Genomic DNA, 21,339 nt, shown 5'->3' on the forward strand with positions numbered 1-21,339 from the left:
CTCAAACCGTCCATGCGAATTTATTCTTTTTCCACATCTTTTTCCGCTGTTCGTAAGCTCTTCCACTCTCTATGGCCTCTTCCCTTAGCTGGATTTGACGAGGTCCGGCTTCTCGCCATTTGATTCTGGGTGAAGCATTCAATCGAGCCGAGTTTGAGATGAGTTCCTCGGGGTGAGTAGTCGCTGAGCCTTGCTCGTCACGTTGTGTCGTCGCGGCCTTGCGCTGAGCGATTCGATCTCTCTGAGTCATACTTTTCACGGTTTGACCAGCAGGTACAGTCAAGCTGTTCATGGCCAGTAAATTCTGCTGCAACCGGTTCAAACCTGCCCGACTCTTCTTCTGTCCTTCTTCGTCCTTTGCATCATACGAAACGTTGTATTTGATCGACCCTGACGCTCAAATTAGTAATCCATCGAAATCTTTGACAAACAGCTTACAGTTCTGTTTTTGCCTGGTTTCCTGGTCAACAGAGAACGTCACTTGTCCTTGAGTGGCCTCATCGTCCAGGGTATTTTCCATCGTGAAGGTTACGGCTCGGACGGGACGCTCTCCTTTGGACGCGTCCCACTCTTTCGGCTCGACATATGCAGTCACGCTGTGGGAATGGACAGTAGGTGAGTGCTTCAAGATGACATTGATCGCCTATGCACAAGCACGATCAGCCGACACCACAGCGGAAAGGGTATAACGTATTTACCTGATCTGGGAACAGCTCCACGCAATGATGGAGCAGTTGCTCTAGGATGGATACGGATAACTTGAAAGCTTGATCAGCCATCTCAGTCGAGCCAAAGATTCGTTCATCGATCTCAGATCTATCGACAGTCCCATCAATGACAGCAAGCTTCACGGACGACAAGCGACTCACAAAGAAATGTATTGGAAGCCGAACAGACGAGAAGTGTTGTGGTAAGCCAAAAAGATACCGTCCATACCGCCTATCCGCACTTGCAGACTGCAAATCGACGTCAACACACCCTCTGCGCTTCGATCACAACACTTACCTGAATTTGAGCATACCTGCCCTCAACAGGTCGTAATACCTATGCAGGTGTGGTTTAGCAAAAGACTTGTTGAAACCTTCCAATACGAGCCGACCTACTCTCGTTCATACGATTGACTAATCCCCCGGTTTTTCCAGATATCATAAGCAGCGTTGGCCTGTCAGAGTGCGTAAGATTTCGTATCTCCTGGTTGGAGCTCCTGACTTACCACATAGTTCGCACGATCGTGCCTTATGGGCAAGCACGCTCTCGTCTTTATGTCGAATACTCCATTTCCTGGTAATCGTGGGTCATAGCAGTCCAATTGGGACCTCATGAGCAGCGAACCGACCTGTCAGATAGTCAGCTCGTAATTTTGCCCGTGACATACGTACCCGTTGATAACGATAAGCCTCCTTGGCACTCCTCTCTTCTTCTGGTACAGCTGACTCTGGACTACTCGTTAAGAACCGTTTGAAGTCGGCGTTCTCGCAGGTGAGCATTTTCTCTAGGATACGCCCCTGGAATTGCATTGATCAGAGCTATCCGCCTGCTACTTTGATATCACGCACAAAGTCGCTAATAACGTTCTCCACGTCCCATCGCTTATCACTGTCGACAGAGTATATGCCTTGGGGGAGTTTGTCGATGATGATGCTGGCAGGCAGCTCCGCACCAGGCGTGAAAGTTGTTCTCTGGCTTACATCAGCACAATCCCGCTTTTTCGATGCTCACCTCGGAGGAAAAATCCTGACTCAAAGTTGACAAATCAATTCCCTTGCCACCTGTAGGATATGTAAGCATAAAGCAAAAACCGGGTGCGTAACATACCGCTAATGGCAAAATATATTTGGCTTAGAGCTTTGGTCAAGGTCGATGTTGAGCCGACGAAGCCGCATTTGTGACGCTGAGCAAGATCGACCAATTCCTGAAAAGATGATTTAGCGGTTTGTTGGTCAAGACAGTTTGTAGCACTCACCTCGTCTTGTGATGGGGTGATGTAAGGCGGGCACCTATGAAAAGCGAATTTATCTGGCTGCGGTATCGTATGCAGCGTAGGATCGAAGTTCCATACACCTGTTCGCGTATCTCGAAGTGGTACCACCCCGGGGCTATGAACAGATAGTCGAGTTATTGCCAGTTCAATAGGAGATCTATATTGCACATACCTGAAGAGTACCCTTCCTAGGGCTCGTCGAAGGCGAGCGATTTTCATTTCCCTGGCAGGCTTGATTTCTGAATTTCTGGTTAGCAGACAGGCACGGCTTTCTCAGAGTCCCGACATCTTACCTTGTAGTTTGACGTCTTTTGCCGATATAACACCTGTCTCCTGCCGCTCGCTCAAGGTTTCCGCTGAGGCAGATTCGGTGGAAGGACGGTCACCCAGTATTTCTGCGAGCGAAAGTTAGAGGAGATCTCGAATCTCACGGAAAGATTGTATAACTCACCCTCAATCTCTTGGTCGTTGAGCGATGGCTCGACTTGGCCAGTCGGCTCGTCTCCGCCTGGGCTGGCAGCAGGGAAGCTACGCTCTTGCGCTGAAAAAGGTTTGCGACTCTCGGTACTCATCATGGCAATCCTTCTCTTTGGGTGAGGTAACGACTTCGATTGAGGTAGATCATTCTTTGTGCTAAGCGGTATACTCAGCCTTGGCGCTCCGGAGCGATGTCGCTGTCGATATATCTCTAGTGACCTGGCCATCGCAGAATCCAGTACGAGATCATCGTCGGCTTGCGACCCTAACGATTTTAAGACGGTCTGACGCTGCACTTTACGGAAGCGTTGGCGAGGTTTGCTGGAGATGTTTTGACTGTGGATCTGAGAACGGGAAGAAGAGGTGGAAGTATACCTGACATGTCGGGAGGCAGACGGGTCGATGGTGGAGGAGGAAGAAGAAGCGATTGAGTTGATGAAACCATGGTGGGCGGCTACGGATCGGCTGATTCGATTCGAAATCGACAGCAACGAACGTGATTCGTGACCCATATCGTGCTTCTGGCAAGATCTCGGGAACTCAGGTGACAAAGTATGTAGGGATATGACGTGAAAAACTCAAATATGTGTTTTTCGGAAAAAGTGAAAACCAGACGTTAACATGATCACTGATTATCTTGTGAGGTCATCAGGTTGGGGTGCCTTTACGTAACTAAGGGGTTTAGTAACGTAGCTACCATTGTATTGACATTTTATATATAGGACCACTACGAGCGATTTTATCTCAACAGACACAAAATCAAGCCTAATAGGCCAACAAAGCGGTCAAGAAACGACTCTATGAAGATGGTTTCAGCGCCGTCCTCCTCTGCAACAACGTCACCTCCCGCTCAGCTGGCTCCAAGGTCTATCACTCATCCAGATCAGATAGCCGCACAGCTAGCTCTCCTCACCAAACGCGAGGCTGAGCTGTCGCTTTCCCTCAACGCTCTGGTGGCAGATAGAGCCCAGATAGATGATGCTTTGTTCAGACTCAAAGGTCTCGGCGCAGAAGTAGGGTCTTTGGCTTCGGACGTTGATGGCAGAAGAGGCGGTCATCCTAATTCAAGGGGCTTGGGTTTGCAGTCAAATGGTTTGGACATGTTCGATGGGCCCGAGGACGGGTTGGTCAACAGGGTCACAAAGGTATGGGAGACTAGTGAACGGGTAGGAGGCAAAGTACGTCGCCTGGATGAGGAGGTCGGCAGAGTCAGGGAGGCAACAGATATAGTCACCGAAGTATTGGAGCTCAAGGTATGTTGAATCAAGGGCTGAGAAGTATCAGCTCGCTGATAACACCATCTATAGAACGCACTGTATACTCTCTCCGCGGCGATCGTCAAGCAGGACTGGGAATCGGCTTCGAGAGCCTGTCGTCGAGCCATGTCGGTGAGGAAACAAGTGATAGAAGGGGGTTTTGCTGGTGGGGTCGTGGTGAGTCGGTAGCTTCGCGTGATGAAGCTGAATCTGTCCCAGCCAACCCCTCAATATCCTCTTCCGCCTTCCCAAACTCTTGACGAACTTCGAGACGTCTTGCTACACACTTTTAGAACTGAGTTCGATGCTGCAGCAGACAGGAAGGATGAGCAGAACGTTAGCAGGTTTTTCCGACTTTGGCCAGGTATAGGAGCGGAAGATGCAGGGCTGGAAGCATATGGAGATTTCGTTGTGGGACTGGTCAAGAACAGGAGCTCGACTGCTGGCAAAAGTGAGCCAAATGTGTCGGTCCATTGCCCTCAAATGCTAATGCTATCCGTTTAGCGTCGTCTCCTCTGTATTACCTGACATCTCTTACCAACCTACTCGAAGCTATTGCTCATATCATCGATCAACATCAGCCTGTGGTTGACAAGTATTACGGAAAGGGTAGGATGAGCACTGTCGTTGGAAGACTCGTCGGCGAGAGCGATAGAGTCGTACGGGGTATAGTAGAAGGATGGGAAGAGGAGCGAAGAGTCGGGAGATTGGTACGTCTATCTGTGTGATGCGTCGGACTAATCAAAATCACAGATATCCGACACAAAGCAATCGCGCTTTCCATTGCTACATAATCCATCACTTTTACCACCGTTGTTCCTCTCTCTTGCCAATCCTGGCGCTCAACAGCTATCCCTCGCATCTTTGGCCAACACCACGACAGCTGCGTTACCTAACTTATCATCGGCATCAACTTTGCTGCAATCGTATGCGCAAGGAGGTAAGAAGGGAGTTTCGCAAGCGGCATCGCCTGTAACATTTGAGGAGGAGGAGACCGGACCTGATCCCCGAGACGTGGACAAGGTGTTGGGCGAGCTGGTAGCGTTGGGCGGTCGATGGGCTCTTTTCCGTCGCTTCGTGTGGAGCCGGGTAATTGTGTGTATTGCGTTGCCTTCAATTAGCCGAACTGATTGTTTTGTCAGGAAGACGAGGAGGAAGATGGGAATGTTGGGCAAGAGAACGATTCAACAAACACTGAGCAAGTGCATGCTCAAATGGATGTCATCGAGCAATCGGGCAGTCAGCGGGCCATCGAGAACCTGCTCAAAGTGTACTACGAGCCTCTTGAGGTATGGTTCTTGCGGATGAGCATAGAAAAAGTGAGTAGCTCTACGCGTTCACAAAGGTTTCGATTTTGACCTTTCGCTAGGCCCATCGTCTCGATTCGCCTGACATATCGTCACGACCTCATTTATCATCTATCCTGGACGACACTTTCTATTTGCTTAAACTCGTTATCGGTCGTCTGCTGTCCTGTGGGTCCATCGCCACGGTGAAATCGATGCGAATGAGATTAGCAGAAGTGATCGAGCGAGATTACACCGGGGTTATAAGGAAGAAGATGGATGCTGTTTATGCTGGAACAGGCGCCAGCTCACAAGACAGGGGCGCAGAAAAGGAAAGAAGGGAAAAAGACCAAAGATCCGCTTTTATTGTGCGTGACGCCTCAGGGTAGTAGCGCCATCAGCTGATTATAGTGGGCAGGTGCATCTAAATGATCTTGACGTCTCGGCGGATTATATGGATAGGCTGCTGGACGAGATTCTATCAAGATTACCTCAAGTTTTCCTAAAGACGGAAATATACACAGTAAACGAAGAGATTGAGCATCTAAGAGACATCTCCAATCGCTTCCGGACAACTTGCAAGGTATGCTACATCTCGCGCATGTTGGAGGTGAACTGACTAGTAGCTTGCAGGCGGGTCTTGAGCAGCTGTTCAATCAGCTGACGAAACCTAAATTGCGCGGGTTGTTGGATGATTGCTACAAAGATGTTTCCTATCTACTTGACGAAGACACGTTTGCAGAGGCCGATGAGTTGGATCTGGTGCGGAAAAGGTTCATCCGAGCTTGGGATGGTCTGGTTGAGGGGTACAAGGTGAGCATAACGGATTGCTCCCTTCATTTCTGACTGACGCGGGTCTCCGTCATCAGAACGCTTTTACAGACCACAATTACCAGACTTTCTTCAGCCTAACAGTCGAGGTGCTGGTACGACCGTGGGAGAAGATGATTCAAGGCATGCGGTTCACGGAGGTGAGTGCGAGTTGACGGGATTTCTGCTTAATCGTTGCTTAGCTTGGGGCGATCCGATTTGAGCGAGATGTAAGGGCTATAGCAAATTACCTGTCTGCTCAGACGTCTTTTGGAGGGGCAAGAAATCAATTCACTCGGCTGCAACAGATTGCAACGGTACTCAATTTGGATGCCGTGAGTCTGCCACACGCGCAGAATACGATGCTGATCAGTTATGTGATAGGACGAGGATCCCGAGGAATTCTGGAGCAACTCTGGCATACCCTGGCGATTGAGCAAGACAGAATTCAACAGCATCATAGAGCAACGACAATGATATACATTCAATGTATTATGCCTTGACTTCGGCCAAAAGGGGCCCGCCCTTCATTGCCTGGATAGCATTTCGTACGCATAATTCTGCCATCTTGTTTCTGGTGTCAAAGTCTCCTGAGCCCAGATGCGGGATCACGATACCTGAATGTCAGCATTGAAGTTGTGTTGATAAACTTACAATTATCCAGGTGCAGCAGAGGATGGTCTGGTTTGATGTTAGGCTCGCCAGTTATGACGTCTAAGCCCGCTCCAAAGATTTTTCCAGCTTTGAGAGCGTCGTGGAGATCTTCAGAGTTGACAACGGGGCCCTGGAAATGGTCAATTATAGTCAAAAGCGGCCTGACTTACTCTAGCGACGTTGACTAAAATCGAGCTGGGTTTCATTTTGGCCAAGAAATCCTTGTTGACCAGGTCTTTGGTCGACGGGTTGAGATCGCACAGGACGATGAGGATATCCGCATTGGTTGCTAGCTCATCCTTTTCGACTCGCTTTACTTGGACCCCATATCTCTTAGAGAAATCGGTGTCAATTTCGTCTTGGTTCTCTCTGCGCCGTGATGAGGTGTATATGATGTTTGCGGGTTCAGTCTTGTTTGTGAAAGCGATCAATCGCTCGACGGCTGCTTGTGAGATTCTGCCAAAACCGAGGAATCCAATGGTGAGACCAGGGTGACTGATGGAGTGTCCACACAGGACAAATGGCGCCCAGGGAAGTGAAGGCCACTGATATCAGCATGATTCGGATGATGTCAACTCACGTCGCCCCGCTTGATTAAATCTATTCCGTATCCGACTTTCCGCAAGGTCATTAGGACCAACATAACCGTGATGTCGGCGACTGGGTGTCAGCAGTATTCACCTGGGGTGTAGACTCACCAGCATCGTTCAAAACACCTGGCGTGTGTCCAATCTTGATGCCTCGGGCATGAGCCGCTTTTACGTCGATGTGGTCTGGGATGGATTAGCGACTTTAGCTGGGTCGGCGGACTCACCATAACCGACACTGAAGGTGGAAACGCATTTCAGATTGTCATTACATGTGTTAATGAATTCCGCGTCGACTTTGTCGCTCGGCTGACTGTGCATAATGCAAGCTGCGCCGACTTCTGGATCTGCTAGATGCTTGAGCACCCATTCACGTTTAGGCGCAGCATCTTCAGGGTTGACAATCAGCTCATAGCCAGAACTCTTCAATATATTCATAGCATGATCGCCAACGTATCGGGTGCTGAAGGAGTCAGCGTGGACCTCATACCTGGTCACTCACAGTAGGATTTTAGACATGGCGGATGGTGTGAAAGATATAATGAAGTCCCAATGCTTATCTGTTATTTCAAGCTATTTATCCTTTGTCTTTTAACAGGGTACACTTCGGTCCGGTATCTCATCACCTTGCCGGAATACCTCTGTCGCCGGTACCCGCCGCTCTTTCAGGTACAGAAAAGCTTTCATTGGTGAGTCGCACGGCAAAAAGCTAAAAAGTTCCTCCTGGCTAAAAAGTTCCTCCTGCGTGCAACCAAAGCTGCTGGCTTTGTCAGATCTCAGCGCTTTCGGCTCGTGTCCCGTTCTCACAAGTTGTACGGATCTCAATCAAGTAAAAGCTGCCAGTGCTTTGTACGTCTTTAAACCATAAAAGTGTGAGGTCTGCTCGATGCAAGCGTTATCATTATTTGAAGCGAGTGGCGGCGATTGCCGTTCACTTGCTTTGCCCCACGTGCACCGCGACGCGTCTCGAAATGTTCAACACCATGAGTTCACCTGTTAATGTTTCATCTTTTAACATCTATGCGGCCCACTTCAGAAGCCTAAAACCCGTTAAATCATTTGACCACCATGTCAGGTCTCGAGACTGCTCATCGCAAAGAATTGGCCGACCATTTCCACCAGGATGTGCTGGATCATCCCGATGTCATGGCTGAATGTGAGTGACTCTGCGAAACCCGTATCACTTGGCCTAACGCCCTATGCTAGGCCTCTCCGTCCTTCGGCTGTATAATCTCACCCCCGCCGACCTCTTCTTCAAGTACGAAGCATTCCTCATGTCTCGACCCTCCGGCCTGCGAGCCAAGCTTTCTCACCTTTCTCTCAGCACTTTACGAGAGCTGAGAACCGAGATACAGCGCGAACAGCAAGCGAAAGCTGTAGCGGGGATGGCTAGTACTTCCAATTCATTCGCAGCTGAGCAATCCAATCGAAGCGCTGTCGGAGTAAGAAAAGCTAAAAACAATATCAACGATATTGGTGGCTTGTAAGTCTGATTCCCTTTTTGGTCCACAGTCATTCTAATTTTAGCCCGCTCTAGTCTCGAAGGCTTGTCCACTCCCGCCAGACCAGCAAGGTCGCGTGCTCCCGGTATACACTCAACCAACGGAGCACTGAACGGGTCACCTACTGGCTCTAGCTTCAGCCCCTCAAGCACTTCCACGCCTCAGCGAACAACACCTGCAGCACCTCCTGTCAGCAGCTACCGCCCTGGACCATCAAAGCTTTCAACCGCTTCCCTCCTTGAAACACCTATCGGAAAAGGAGCCAATACTCTATCCGTGCCCTCAAGCCCTATAAGCCCAGCAGGGTCCCCTACTAGGTGAGTCAACCATGCCGCTTCTACGCTGACATCCTTGATCAGCTTGACCCCGCAGCTCAGCCAGCCATTCGAATTACGTCCACAACCCCTGTCATTGCTGGAAACGCTGAACCCTCACTTACCTGCTACCACGAGCGGACTGCCACCAGATTCGAAACAACGAATCATGTTGAGTTCAACTGCCGACCCGAAGAACTGGAATTATCGGTACATGTTTGAAAAGATTTCCCAACGTAGTGAGGCTTTAGATGACGCTATTGACGATTATGCAGAAAACATCAAGGAGGCCTACGGTATATCCGAACTCGGCGATCCTCATTTCGTATCAGAAGAGAGTATCTACACTGTTGGGAGAATTCTATCGCCTCCGACTGACACTTCCAAGGCCACCGCCAGCTCCCTGTTCCTGGAATCTTCAAGATTGCTCGGAGCCGGTAAACGCATCGCCCTTCGCTTCGCTCCTGCCGGATCTCTTAAAGTTCGTGGTGGACCGCCAGGGGTCAAAGGTTTTGGCTTGTTCCCGGGTTGTTTAGCATGCGTAAAGGGACGGAATGGAGGCGGTGGGGTATTCGTTGTCGATGAAATCCTTTTGGTGAGCTCACAATTTACCTGTCTGCCTCTTCGATCGCCGCTGATCCCCCTTACAGCCCGCACCAAGTGCACTCGCTCAGAGCCCATCGTCAGAGTTACTCGATTTCCAACACGGAGACAAGCTCAAAGGCCAGCCGGTGTCTATGATCACGGCCGCGGGTCCTTACACTCTCGAGGATGATTTAACGTTTGCCCCACTGGACGCGTTATTGGAAGTCGCCGTACGGGAACGTCCTGATGTGCTTCTCCTGGTGAGTAAGAAAGATCGAAACAAGCTCTGACTCCCCATATGTAGCTTGGCCCATTCGTGGACTCTCAACACCCCTCCATAATCTCAGGCGCCGTCACTCAGACTCCTGTCGAAATCTTCCGCCATCATGTATCGCGTCGCCTGCAAACTGTCTTAGATGCCTCCCCAGGAACCGTTATCATCCTGGTGCCCAGTGTTAGAGATATCGTGTCTAGCCACATGGCGTTCCCACAGTCCATGCTGGACAAGGAGTCATTGGCATTGCCAAAGGTACGTTGCTGACGCAAAACGCAAGATAATGCTTATACACCTCACAGCGGGTTAAGGTGCTCCCCAATCCTTGTACGTTCTCAATAAACGAAGTCATCATTGCTTTATCCAGCGTAGACGTTCTTTTCCATCTGCGACGTGAAGAGATGTACCAACGAGCCGAAGAAGCCGAACCTGAGGTGGCTTCAGAGGGTGTTGAGACCAAGGATGCCATGGCTGGCCTGATCCGGCACGTACTGGGTCAACGAAGCTTTTACCCCATCTTCCCTCCTCCCGAAGGGTCTGTTGCCGAGGTCAACCTGGATGTAACGCATTATCCGTTGCTAAGGATGGATGGTCCTGCCCCCGACATTCTAATACTCCCAAGCAAACTTAAACACTTCTCAAAAGTAGGTAATTTGCCTTGTTGCAATAGACTGCTGACCTTCCTCGTCGCAGATTGTAGACTCCACGCTGGTGATCAACCCTGCGCACCTGGCGCGGGCACATACTGCGGGGTCATTTGCCAAGGTCTACCTCCACTCGACGCCGAGATCAGATCTTGAGCATACCGCTGATGATTTGGAGGACTTCCGTGAGCATCAAGTCTGGGATCGAGCACGATCAGAAATTTGGAGAATATAGCCTATCATCATGCATATAATCTATTTCGTGCTCGTCTGTTGGGTTTCAGCACTCTCCTCATCGAGCTTGTGCTTCTTGGCTCCGTTCCCAAAGCCTCCTGTCGAGCCGAAACCTCCCGCACCTCGCACGGTCGCGTCGAGAGACTGAATTTTTGAATCAGCTCTTGCCGCAATAATTGCCAAACTCACCTCGACCTGATTAAGACGTGGGATGGAGATCCTTTCGAGGATAAGCTGAGCAATCCGATCATTTGAGTGCACTGAGTCACGCAACTGAGTGTGAGCAATTTCTCGCGTATATAGGTAACCAGAACGGACCTTGAAAATCAACATCCGAATGATTGAAAAGTAAGACCATGACCGGACCTCGATAATCCGCGTCGATCACGCCGGCACCTGTCTGTATGCTGTGCTTGGAAGCTACTCTCGCATGTCAGCATCACCCCTAGCACTTCGATGCCCACTCACCCAAACCGCTGCGAGGTGCGATCCTACCGTAATGACCATTGGGCACGGCGATCGATATCTGGAGATCAATTAGAGCTTTGCCTCGCGCGGGTACCACTTTGTCTTCTGCACTATACAGGTCCATCCCAGCAGCGAAATCAGATCCGAGGGTCGGCATGGTACCCCTTTCGGATAGTAGTTGGACGTCCAGCTGGACTGCGAGATCGTGGGGTGGCTGGAACCTAAAGTTTAGCGGACGAAGCTATCAACTTCTTGCGCGAAAGTGACACACCGCTCCGGCAGACATTTTGTGAGGCGAAGATGACTATTGGGTAAGACGGGTAGGAAGGCGTCAACAGAGGTCGAAGATGTATATCTGTCTTAGAGCAGGATTTTTCATTTTGGAAATTCCGAAAACAAGATGTTACAGAAAAATGCGCGATTCCTGCCTCCACCGCGCGTTCCTACGCGCTATCCAGCGGATTCAGCCGTTCTTCCAGTTTGTCATTTCACTTGTGACCTTTTGCGTCTTCCTTCCCCACTATCATTGGCCTCGGCTTGTCAGCCTTGCCCTTACATATGAGAGTATCTGGTACACAATCAATCTGGATTATTGTGCTTGAAATCTATTTTTCCTGCTTCTGGTCCCTGACCTTGTTGTAGCAATGCGGGATCTTTTCTCATATTACAAAGTCTGTCCCAGCCCAAGGTGTGTCTTACTTGGACAAAATTGTCGTTTATACTGACTCAAGCTTACTTGTCTTTGTCAAATTAGTTATTATATGCATGAACAATATAAGTAGAATACAAGAGCAGTTAAGTTGAATTAAAGCTAACTAAGTGTACAGGGATACAAACCAGACGCGCGTCCAATAGCGGTGTTATCCGCATATGGCAATATGGCAATAAATCACGATTCCAACACTCCCCCTTGATCTAATCGCCTTCCAATACCAAGTAAACCTCTAAGTCTTTCTAAAGAATCTGGAGGTAATGACTTTGTCAATAAATCTGCTAAGTTCTTCTCAGATGGTACATGGGTGATTGAGATGGTGTTGTCATTTACCTTCTCTCTGACAAAGTGATGTTGCATGGCAATATGTTTTGTCTTTTCATGACTTACAGGATTTTTGACAAGTGAGATGGCACCAAAGTTGTCATTGTAAAGTGGGAATAATCTTGACCAAGTCCAACTCGAAGATCTTCAAGTAATAATCTTGACCAAATTGCTTGTCTTGCTGCATCTGCTGATGCCATGTATTCAGCTTCAGTTGTTGATGAAGCCACAGTTGGTTGTCTTCTAGATCTCCAGGCTACTACACCACCATAAACTCTAAAGATGTAACCAGTGGTAGATCTTCTAGTATCTAAGTCTCCACCCCAATCTGCATCCACATATCCTGATGCAACTCTTTTACTTGAGTCTGAACTAAAAGTTAGAGTTAAATCTGAAGTTCCTCTGATATATCTTAAACAATGTTTTGCAGCTTGCCAATGAGAAGTATTCCATTTACTGATATATCCTGATAAGACACTTGCTGCATGTGACAAGCCTGATCTTGAGATTCTTGAGACATATAAGATTGAACCAACTAATTGAAAATATGGAGGATGACGTGCTTGTTCATGTTCTTCATTTGTTGCAGCAATGGGTTTGAATGTTGGAGGAAGGGGATTCTTGGATGGATTGCAGTGTGGCGTATCAAATTTATCTAATAGTGCTTCTAAATAATGTTCTTGTGAAATGTGAAGCTTTCTTTCTTTTCTATCTCTATAAATATTAAAACCAAGGAAATAATTGGCAGGACCAGAGTCAGAACATTCAAACTTGTTGTGTAAGTCCTTGTTGAATTTATCTAAGGCTGGTCTTGGATTACATGCAATAAGTTGATCATCCACATGCACAGATAACTTAAGTAACTCCCCCTCATGCCGTCGAACATATAAGCTAGAGTCAGCTCTAGATGGTGTCAAACCTTGTGACTTTAACCAAGTATCTAATTCTTTGTTGAAACATCTTGGTGATTGTTTGAGTCCATATAATGGTTTTCTAAGTAATAAAACCTTGTTGGCAGGAATGTCGCTTCCCTCAGAAGGCTCTAAGTGAATTGTTTTTTCTAATTCCCCCTTGAGAAAGGCTGCAATAATATCAACTTGATCACATTCTAAGTCCAAATGATTAACCAATGACAAAAATACTCTATGTGAATCTTTATGAGCTACACCAGCATATAATTCATTATAATCTAAATGTTGGAATCGTGATCTATCGCCACATTGCCATATGCGGATAACGCCGCTATTGGACGCGCGTCTTGTCTGTACACTTAACTAGTTAACTCAACTTGTATTTACTCTTGTATTTACTTCTCTTTTAACATGCATCTAATAACTAATTTGACACTAAACCAGCAATTTGGGTAAAACCTTTAGCAACCCATCTAGCTTTATATTTTGAAGGTTGACCAGTTTCTCCCTCACTTTTTCTAGAGTACACCCATTTTGCTCTAAGTGTATGCATATTATCAGTTCTATTGACAACTTCCCATACTTTATATTTGCTCATCTTTTCTAACTCATCTTTCATTGCTTTGTAAGTCTGAGGAACTACAGTTGACATGGCTGCCATGGCAATAGCATAATTACCCCAAGTACCAGCATCATTTGTGATAACTAGTGGATCTATTGATTCTTGACTGGTGTCATCTTGTTCAATTGTATTATTTTCATGACTTGTGTCACTTAAATCAATAGGATCAGGTGAGTTTGAGCAATTTTGAGTTTCAACTCTTGATGATAACCTTAGTAATTGGCAAGGAGAGTTTGGAAGTTGTTGTTGAATTTAATTTGACACCTTTGGCATATTTGACACTTCATTTTGTTATTTCTGGCAATAGTGTCAATTTTGGTGATTTTTCAATTGTTTGAGGTGAATCACCTGAATTTGTGACCGCTTTTGACACCGTTTCTCCTTTATTGAACACCACATCCCTTGTGATTTTAATTTTCTTATCTTGAATGTCAGATATTCTATGATCAGATGTACTATGATCATTGGCATAACTCATGAATTTACCTTCTTTATATCTAGGTTCTAACTTGTTTGTGTTTTGATGATCTCTAAAGTATATTTTCTCGCCAAAACTTCTAAGTCTGTCAAACTTGAGCTTCTTGCCAAACCATCTTTCAAAGGGGATTGCTTTATCTTTTCCAGTTGGGGCACAGTTTCTGGGATATGCTGTATAAATTGCTGCCTCAGCCCAGAATGTTGCTGGAAGGTCTGTTTCTGCTAATAACGTTCTGACACCATTAAGTATTGTTAAATGAACTTGTTCTATTCTTCCATTCTGAGCATGAGCACCAGGGGCAACAGTTGTATGTATAATCCCTTTGACTAAGAAGTATTGTTTTGCCAAGTTTGACATGAATTCTCCTCCTGGGTCAGATCTGATCTGCTTTACAGTGAGTTGTAATTGATTTTCTGCCATATTTATGTAGTTTTTGAGTGCTAAAAACGCTTCTGACTTCTGTTTAAGTAGTGTCAAATAGATTCTTCTTTGTAGAGTCATCATAAACTGTCAAAAGAGTACTGATCACCATGTCTAGAAGGTATTCTGGAAGGTCCCCAAAGGTCAATATGGATTAATTCAAGTGGCTTAGTTGCTCTAGTGGGAATTTCAGCTCGTTGTCTAGTTGGAATCCGGCCTGTCTTGCCCTTGACACAGTATTCACATTGGAATGCATTCAGTTCATCTGGTGAAATATTTACAAGTCTATCTTTGCCTAAATTTCCATTTCTTGCTAACTTCATGACATTTCAAACATTGGAATGACTCAATCTGGTGTGCCAAGTATGTAAAGAATCAGTTGAGGAAGCTTGAAAAGCGCTGGCATTAGTGATTTGACTTGCCTTAAGAGTATATAAACCATTTTTGAAAAGTGCAGTAGCAATAACTTTGTTTATTTTGGTGTTTTTAAGTGAAACCATTGAAGCAGTTGAATGACCAGTTGAAGTTGGAAGGAGATTTATTGACAGCAATCAGATTACATGCCAAATTTGGGACAATTAAAACGTTTTTAAGCACTAATAGATGACCTATTTTGATGTCACATTGACCAGTAACCTTTAATCTAGTCCCATTTCCAATTTTGACACCTTCAATAAGCGAATTTTGAATGTTTGACACTGTCACACCACTTGGCAGGTTGTTATATGTTTTAATCTTGTGGTGAGAAGCTCCAGAACCGATAATATAGGAGTCTAAAGGTGTAGTTGAGGTGTCAAATGATATATTGAAGGCATGGGCATCATCAGAATCAGTGTCAGATGTGATAGAAGTCAAAATTTGAGCTGTAGCATCTTGGTTTTGGGTGTCAAAATCCAATTTTGACACATGTGCATGACTGTTGTTATTGTTACTGTTGGTGGATTGACCTTTATGACGGAATCTGAGATGTGTATATAATGCATATACGAAGTATAAAAGAGAAAGAGAAAGTAGAGATAAGCCAATTAAGCTTAAGTACAAGTGATAACGTACAGACAAGACGCGCCTCGGGGAATAAGCGGAGCTTGGTACAAACATATGTGGCGATAGATCACTCAATCCGACACTTTAGACCTGCAGTCTGCAGTGTCATGGGTTTAACTTCTTTGGAATGTACACCATTTTTCAATCCATTCTCGCTTATTATTGACACTTCGATTGTTATTTGGCTTGAATAATAGGTGTAAACCTTCTATTTTGAACAAAATTTGCTTGAGCTTTATTAGCTGTAGCTTCTTCTGATGCTCTTCTAGTTCATTCAGCTTGAACTGATGCTGATGTCAATGGTTCTCTAAGCCAAAGTGTTGGTTTTAGAGTTGAACAAGAATCAGGAAGCGCCAGTGTCATAGCATATGCTAGCATTCTATCAGATAAGCTCTCCCCTCCAGAATTAATTTGAGCATGTGCAGATCTAAATTGAGCAAATCTCTTAGTTGGATTCTCTCCTCCTGAAGCAGGAAGCGTCCACATTTAGTGCAAAAGGTGGACTTGTCTTGACCTGACTGAAGCAGTATTGTATTTCAAGTCCTTCCCATAGTCAATAAGGCTCACAAGCGATTATAGATCTAGCTGCAGCTGAAAGAGATATGACTGAACAACAGGTGAGAGTGATCTGATGATGACAGCAAATGATTTTCGAGCTTGTTTAAGTAATTTAGCTTGTTCTGCTGTTGGTGTTGTCCCAGGAGCGACACTGAATGGGCATCTCTGACTCTATATCGGTACATTCAAGTGGTTGAATTGCCTTGTACATTGCTCTGTCGTCCCTTGTTTCAGGCATCAAATGACTTGAAATGACAGATATCTCTCGTCTTCCATTCTAGCAGTACATTCATGTCTGCCCTTCCCAGTCCAATCATCACGATTTTTGCAGTACACACAATCATATAGTGAGCACTACTTTGTTATTATTGGATCACCACTCCGTCGACTAGATCTCTTTACAAATCACCCAACGATTCGAGTATCTTTCAGGTTGTCATTGACCATGTAGGTGCCACAGGTCTTGTGTGATAGATTTCTAGTTCTTGTCGCCTTCTGCATTAGGCTATATAGGCAGCAAAACCTCTGTTCCTGTTGAGCACAATGAGAGACCAAAGAACAGTGCAGGAACCATTTGCTTCTCCGGACGTGTCTAATTCTATGCATAGTGCACAAGCTGCAAGTACACCAGACTGCGAAAATTACAGACGTATGAAGCACACCATTCTCTATGCTGTTCTTGTCTGGTTGATTAGTAGGTAAAGTCGAAGCTGGGAACACCATAAAGAGCCACAAGTTCAAAAACGTTGGCCTTACTACCTACCCAGGTGACTGATACGGATGAGCCTTTTTGCGTGCAGATCAGGACATTGAGCAACGATCGATGGGCTGGATCATTTGGGCGCTGAGAGGTTCAAACCATGGAAAGGATGGGTCAATACATCGTCCGTCAAGAGCATGTGATACATAGACAAGACATTCTACTTTTTGAATATACATATGATACTGCAGGTGCGAGAGCCGGCGTAAAGAGGTGAGAGTCGACACAGGATGGTCGAGGAGAGAACAATACAGCGAAATGAGGAAAATCACAGGGAGAATAAATGACAGATGACAAACAGTCAGCAACGTCTGTGAGAATATCAACGCAGTCATGGTCACTTACTCTTCATCTTCCAACACATGTCTGTACACGCGGAGGAGTTCAGCTATCGTCAGGTTGCGTGATGGTTTAACTCACTCTAACCCCACTTTCTGACCTCGCGAATGCTTTGCAGAAGTTCCCCAAACCATTGCTGGGGGTGATAAGTCAGTATCCAGAGCCAGATTGCAAAATGCTACACTTACCAGTTCGGAATTGTTTGACTATCTCCTTATGAATGGCATTACAGAAGTCTTCCACTGTACATCGACCTCGTCGTAGGACAACGGGTGATGAATAGTCAGGCTGTTGACCTCGAGGTTTGGTATAGCTAATTGCCAGATAAGTATGATTGAGATATGCTCGTGAGAGACCGACTCACACTCGGACAAGGTTAAGCTTTTCCCACATGACCTCTAGGAGCTCATCGATGTTGAGCCATAATTGGGATGAGATGGGTACGGAGTCGGGAATCTGCATGTATCGAATGCAATTTAGCGAACAGGCAGCTGAACAGAAAGCAAAAATCACCTTGTATAAGAGATCAATCTCTTCGATACTGATAGCATCGATCTTGTTCAGGACAAAGATAGCAGGCACGTAAACTCTGAGATTGAGGTGAGCAATTGTTCCGTATGACTAGCTTTCTCGCTTACCTATTTCCCTCCACGACATCAATAAAATCCTCGATAGTCGCATCCGGTTGATGGATGGAAACGGCAGCATTGCTCATCTTGTACTCGGAAAGTACAGCTTTGATTTCTTGAGCATCGATTTTTGTAAGGGGTACGGTATTGGTGATAGCGATCTGAGGTCTGTCAGCGTATATTTGACCGATTGGTAACTCACTCCTCCGCTCTCCTTCTTTCTCACAGTGATGGCGGGAGGCTTTTTATTCAGACGGATTCCAAAACCTTCCAGTTCATTGGTCAAGATTGCGAGATCTTTGAGAGGTTTTAGTACATCAAGGACGATGAAGATGAGATTACAAGTCCGCGCGACCGCGATCACTTGACGACCTCGACCTTTACCATCTTTGGCTCCCTCAATGATACCTGATTCGCAGAAATGTCAATACGCGGTTGTATCGGCCAGAACAAGACGGCTCACCAGGCAGATCCAGAACTTGTATACGGGCACCATTATGTGTCAAGGTACCTGGTACAGTCGTAAGAGTAGTGAATTCGTATGAAGCTGCTTCTGAATGGGTACCACTGTGGTCCAGGGTGTCAGCAAAGGGAGGAGTAGCGCAATGACCGTGTTCACATACGTCAACTTGGACATCAACGTTGATTTCCCCTACTCGGTAATGTGAGTACGTTGAATCACAAGACCAAGAAGAAAATACACGTACTACACTGGGAAACCCAACAAAACCGACACTCGCTATACCTGTCCTCGCAACGTCAAATCCTATACCTGGCCCGCCTCCACCTCCGCCGGAAGGTGTTATCAGTTCACGTCGGAGCTTGGCGAGTTTGGCTACATGGATGTGGTCGTTAGCAATACCAGAAGCTGTAAAGGATTGTCTGACAAACCTTTCAGTTGTCCCAGATGATATCTGAATAAAAAGAGTTAGCGAATAAAACGGTACCGGCTCTGATCTACTTACTCGGTGTTTTTGTTCCTCTGATAGGTCAGTCAGCGGGTAAGTCGCTTATCAAGCTGATGAACAAGCGTACCTGAGTCTTGGACATCTCCTCCTCGATATCTTTGATCTAAGAACGTGTTGAAATGGATCAGCATGTACCGTATTGATGAAGCGTGATGACCTCGTACAAACCTTTTGAGCTGTCGTCATTTTGTCGCTCTGTTTCTCGGTTTACGTCTCGACAAAGGGTTTCTCTTGTGCTCTGGGATTGTAGGATTCAGTAGGGATGATCTTTGAGCGAGGCAGTAGTTTTAGTAAATCCTTGATACTGTGTCGGTGTATCTGAGATGGAATAATGATTAAACGAAAACGAACGAAATGTGATGACAGCATAGTTTGAAAATCGTGAACGGGATTAAAATTCACATGCATCAACACAAATTTTGATTCTGACCCTGAGCTGATTGTTATGGAATATGAAAAGATTGTAACCACGGTGGCAAAACCCAATCATTTGATTAGACAATGAATCCTATTCACCTGTTATTTCACATCCTCATCCGGCACTCTCTTTTCAACCTATCCTCATTTCGTTTCTCATACTTCTATCTTATTCTCATGTTCTTGTGTGACTTGGCCATACATCTATCATGGCACATCCTCTCACCCAACAGCCCCCTTCTTCGTTACCGTTTTCTTTCGCCGCTCGTCCCTCTCCTCTCTCCTTTGGATTCGGTCTCCCAACTTCGCCTTCTGGTTTCTCCTCACCAGTGCGCACTCCTGGCGCCGTCACTTGGTCATCACCCAGTCAGTCGCCCACAAGAGCCCCTTTGTCTAGGTTCAGATCAGATACAACCAGCTCCTTGAAGCGTACTCGAAGATCTCGTTCACCTTCTTCGTCGCCTCCACTGACCCCCAGCTCTCCCGCTTCGTCATCCTCTCACGCTCGAAATGCGGTATACAAAGTTGACCTTTCAAGTCTCGCTCTACAAGATGGTCCAGCGAGGTCGGTAAAGAAGACAAGACTCGAAATTGGTGATGACCGTCAAGTAGGTCCATCGGCGGATGAAGTGGATGTTGGGATATTGCTCGGTAAGTTGGATATGCTGTCGAGACATCGTCCTAGTAGCTTACATCATCGGCTGCGTAGCTACCTTGCCCCCTTCCGCCTATCTTCCGATACTATTACAGCTCCTTCAGACGCATCCTTCTCTGTCGGACACGGTTCTCACTCAAATACCCCAGCCAGACGTCAAGAACTGCATCAAGGAAATCCAGTCGGGATATGAAGCCGTTCAACGAGCAGCTGGTGGGAGTTTTGGCATTCGAGGAGGATCTAGATTATCGGAGGCCAGACGATGGGATCGTGTTCGAAGCGACGTCGAATTGTTCTGTCGAACAGTGAGTATTCCTGATCATCGTTTATGACCACACGGGCTGAACGATACACAGGCTTCCACCTATATTCGTTACTTCACCTCAAACAACAAGTCACCTATTGCCACCGAAGCCATTTTTACCTTTCTACAACCGCTCACCGTCAGTCTTTCAATGCTTTTACAGCTAGTTCCCGCCAATGCGGAAGCCAGGAATCCCGTGCTTGAATTGGCAAAACTGGTCCTCTCTGCCTGGACAATGTGGCTAGATTCTTTATCCAACGAGGTGAATCAACGCGGTGGTATGTACCCTCATTCCATCGTCGCCAATTGGGCAGATACCCTTGACAGAATGACAAGGCGAATCGAAGAACCTACCAGCCAGGCGGCTCATTGGTCCATGCCATCCCAGCAAATGCAAACTGCAGAGCAACCGCATAGTTTTGAAGACTCATTCCGCAAAGCGCTCTTACCCATCAAAGCACGATTCTTGGCGGAGATGGGCTGGATGATAGGGCGCAATTACTGAACGTTACTGTATATTTATAGCCTTTCAATGTGTTGTTTGTATATATTTATGACACTATATTACGAAACTTGATGATTTATATGCATTGTTTTTTTCCATATTCTAGGGACATACTGAAGCGATTTAAGCAAATGCACCAAAGACGTTGCTCAACATAGTCCACCAAAAACCTCTGTACAGACTTTGCCATCCTTCCTCTTCGATGACTTTTCGTCCACAGTCCAACAAACCGAGGTACGGGTCCGTCGTGGGACGAAGACCAATGACGTCTTCATCGGTACCACAGAATGATACTCCTTCAGGAGGACCGGATTCCTCCTCGTCCGTAGCAATGGCACCTGGGGTGTTAGGCTGTACCGATAGGCGTGTGCTAACAACTTCAAGAGGCGTCAACCAAGCAGTAGCAAGAGCTTGCCAGATGATGAAGACCGCCCATCGCCAGGGGGAAATACTGTCAGAAATGTCTTCGGGAGCAGATGCGCCAAGGAAGAAGACACGCATGGTGCGGGCAACCAGCGTCACGCAAAGAGAGTGGATGAAAGTGGTGGCAAGGAGGCCAGGAGTGAGGTAGAGCATGTATGGCTTGGCGAGTTCGTGAGGAGAAAGGAGCACTCGGAGGGA

General features: G+C 46.5%; 8 protein-coding genes across 8 annotated transcripts; 3 read left to right on the forward strand and 5 right to left on the reverse strand.

Annotated features, from left to right (window-relative positions):
* Nucleotide 1: 1 nt before the first annotated feature.
* I206_100401 (uncharacterized protein) lies at nt 2-2,970 on the reverse strand (the record flags this gene model as incomplete). Its single annotated transcript, XM_070202188.1, has 15 exons — nt 2-390; nt 439-643; nt 699-816; nt 870-956; nt 1,006-1,044; nt 1,104-1,162; nt 1,214-1,336; nt 1,380-1,505; nt 1,557-1,589; nt 1,720-1,769; nt 1,816-1,912; nt 1,964-2,096; nt 2,154-2,220; nt 2,275-2,376; nt 2,433-2,970. The coding sequence occupies 15 exons, from the start codon at nt 2,968-2,970 to the stop codon at nt 2-4; spliced, it is 2,166 nt and encodes a 721-aa protein (XP_070058289.1).
* Nucleotides 2,971-3,264: 294 nt separating this feature from the next.
* Nucleotides 3,265-6,287, forward strand: I206_100402 (uncharacterized protein; the record flags this gene model as incomplete). The annotated part of the gene is made up of 12 exons (XM_070202189.1): nt 3,265-3,711; nt 3,766-3,891; nt 3,934-4,165; nt 4,219-4,424; nt 4,468-4,809; nt 4,857-5,033; nt 5,084-5,368; nt 5,419-5,583; nt 5,634-5,813; nt 5,870-5,971; nt 6,014-6,145; nt 6,195-6,287. 12 exons carry the CDS (start codon nt 3,265-3,267, stop codon nt 6,285-6,287), a joined length of 2,487 nt encoding a protein of 828 aa, XP_070058290.1.
* Nucleotides 6,288-6,302: 15 nt separating this feature from the next.
* On the reverse strand, nt 6,303-7,570 carry I206_100403 (uncharacterized protein; the record flags this gene model as incomplete). Its single annotated transcript, XM_070202190.1, has 5 exons — nt 6,303-6,344; nt 6,635-7,009; nt 7,146-7,237; nt 7,366-7,472; nt 7,554-7,570. 5 exons carry the CDS (start codon nt 7,568-7,570, stop codon nt 6,303-6,305), a joined length of 633 nt encoding a protein of 210 aa, XP_070058291.1.
* A 549-nt stretch (nt 7,571-8,119) lies between these two features.
* Nucleotides 8,120-10,605, forward strand: I206_100404 (uncharacterized protein; the record flags this gene model as incomplete). Its single annotated transcript, XM_019152696.1, has 8 exons — nt 8,120-8,207; nt 8,258-8,534; nt 8,589-8,870; nt 8,913-9,462; nt 9,518-9,712; nt 9,757-9,981; nt 10,029-10,370; nt 10,420-10,605. The coding sequence occupies 8 exons, from the start codon at nt 8,120-8,122 to the stop codon at nt 10,603-10,605; spliced, it is 2,145 nt and encodes a 714-aa protein (XP_019014834.1).
* Nucleotides 10,606-10,625: 20 nt separating this feature from the next.
* Nucleotides 10,626-11,358, reverse strand: I206_100405 (uncharacterized protein; the record flags this gene model as incomplete). Its single annotated transcript, XM_019152695.1, has 5 exons — nt 10,626-10,748; nt 10,794-10,864; nt 10,923-11,024; nt 11,073-11,286; nt 11,344-11,358. The coding sequence occupies 5 exons, from the start codon at nt 11,356-11,358 to the stop codon at nt 10,626-10,628; spliced, it is 525 nt and encodes a 174-aa protein (XP_019014833.1).
* A 5,703-nt stretch (nt 11,359-17,061) lies between these two features.
* I206_100406 (uncharacterized protein) lies at nt 17,062-19,023 on the reverse strand (the record flags this gene model as incomplete). The annotated part of the gene is made up of 15 exons (XM_070202191.1): nt 17,062-17,086; nt 17,247-17,267; nt 17,322-17,376; nt 17,429-17,553; nt 17,605-17,696; nt 17,754-17,829; nt 17,879-18,030; nt 18,096-18,277; nt 18,333-18,436; nt 18,493-18,521; nt 18,577-18,704; nt 18,761-18,783; nt 18,835-18,851; nt 18,905-18,940; nt 19,006-19,023. 15 exons carry the CDS (start codon nt 19,021-19,023, stop codon nt 17,062-17,064), a joined length of 1,083 nt encoding a protein of 360 aa, XP_070058292.1.
* Nucleotides 19,024-19,463: 440 nt separating this feature from the next.
* On the forward strand, nt 19,464-20,718 carry I206_100407 (uncharacterized protein; the record flags this gene model as incomplete). Its single annotated transcript, XM_019152692.1, has 3 exons — nt 19,464-19,905; nt 19,964-20,214; nt 20,266-20,718. The coding sequence occupies 3 exons, from the start codon at nt 19,464-19,466 to the stop codon at nt 20,716-20,718; spliced, it is 1,146 nt and encodes a 381-aa protein (XP_019014830.1).
* Nucleotides 20,719-20,841: 123 nt separating this feature from the next.
* I206_100408 (uncharacterized protein) lies at nt 20,842-21,294 on the reverse strand (the record flags this gene model as incomplete). Its single annotated transcript, XM_070202192.1, has 1 exon — nt 20,842-21,294. One exon carries the CDS (start codon nt 21,292-21,294, stop codon nt 20,842-20,844), a length of 453 nt encoding a protein of 150 aa, XP_070058293.1.
* Nucleotides 21,295-21,339: the final 45 nt, after the last annotated feature.

This window comes from Kwoniella pini, chromosome 1, assembly GCF_000512605.2.
Source record: "Kwoniella pini CBS 10737 chromosome 1, complete sequence".
Classification (NCBI taxonomy): domain Eukaryota; kingdom Fungi; phylum Basidiomycota; class Tremellomycetes; order Tremellales; family Cryptococcaceae; genus Kwoniella; species Kwoniella pini.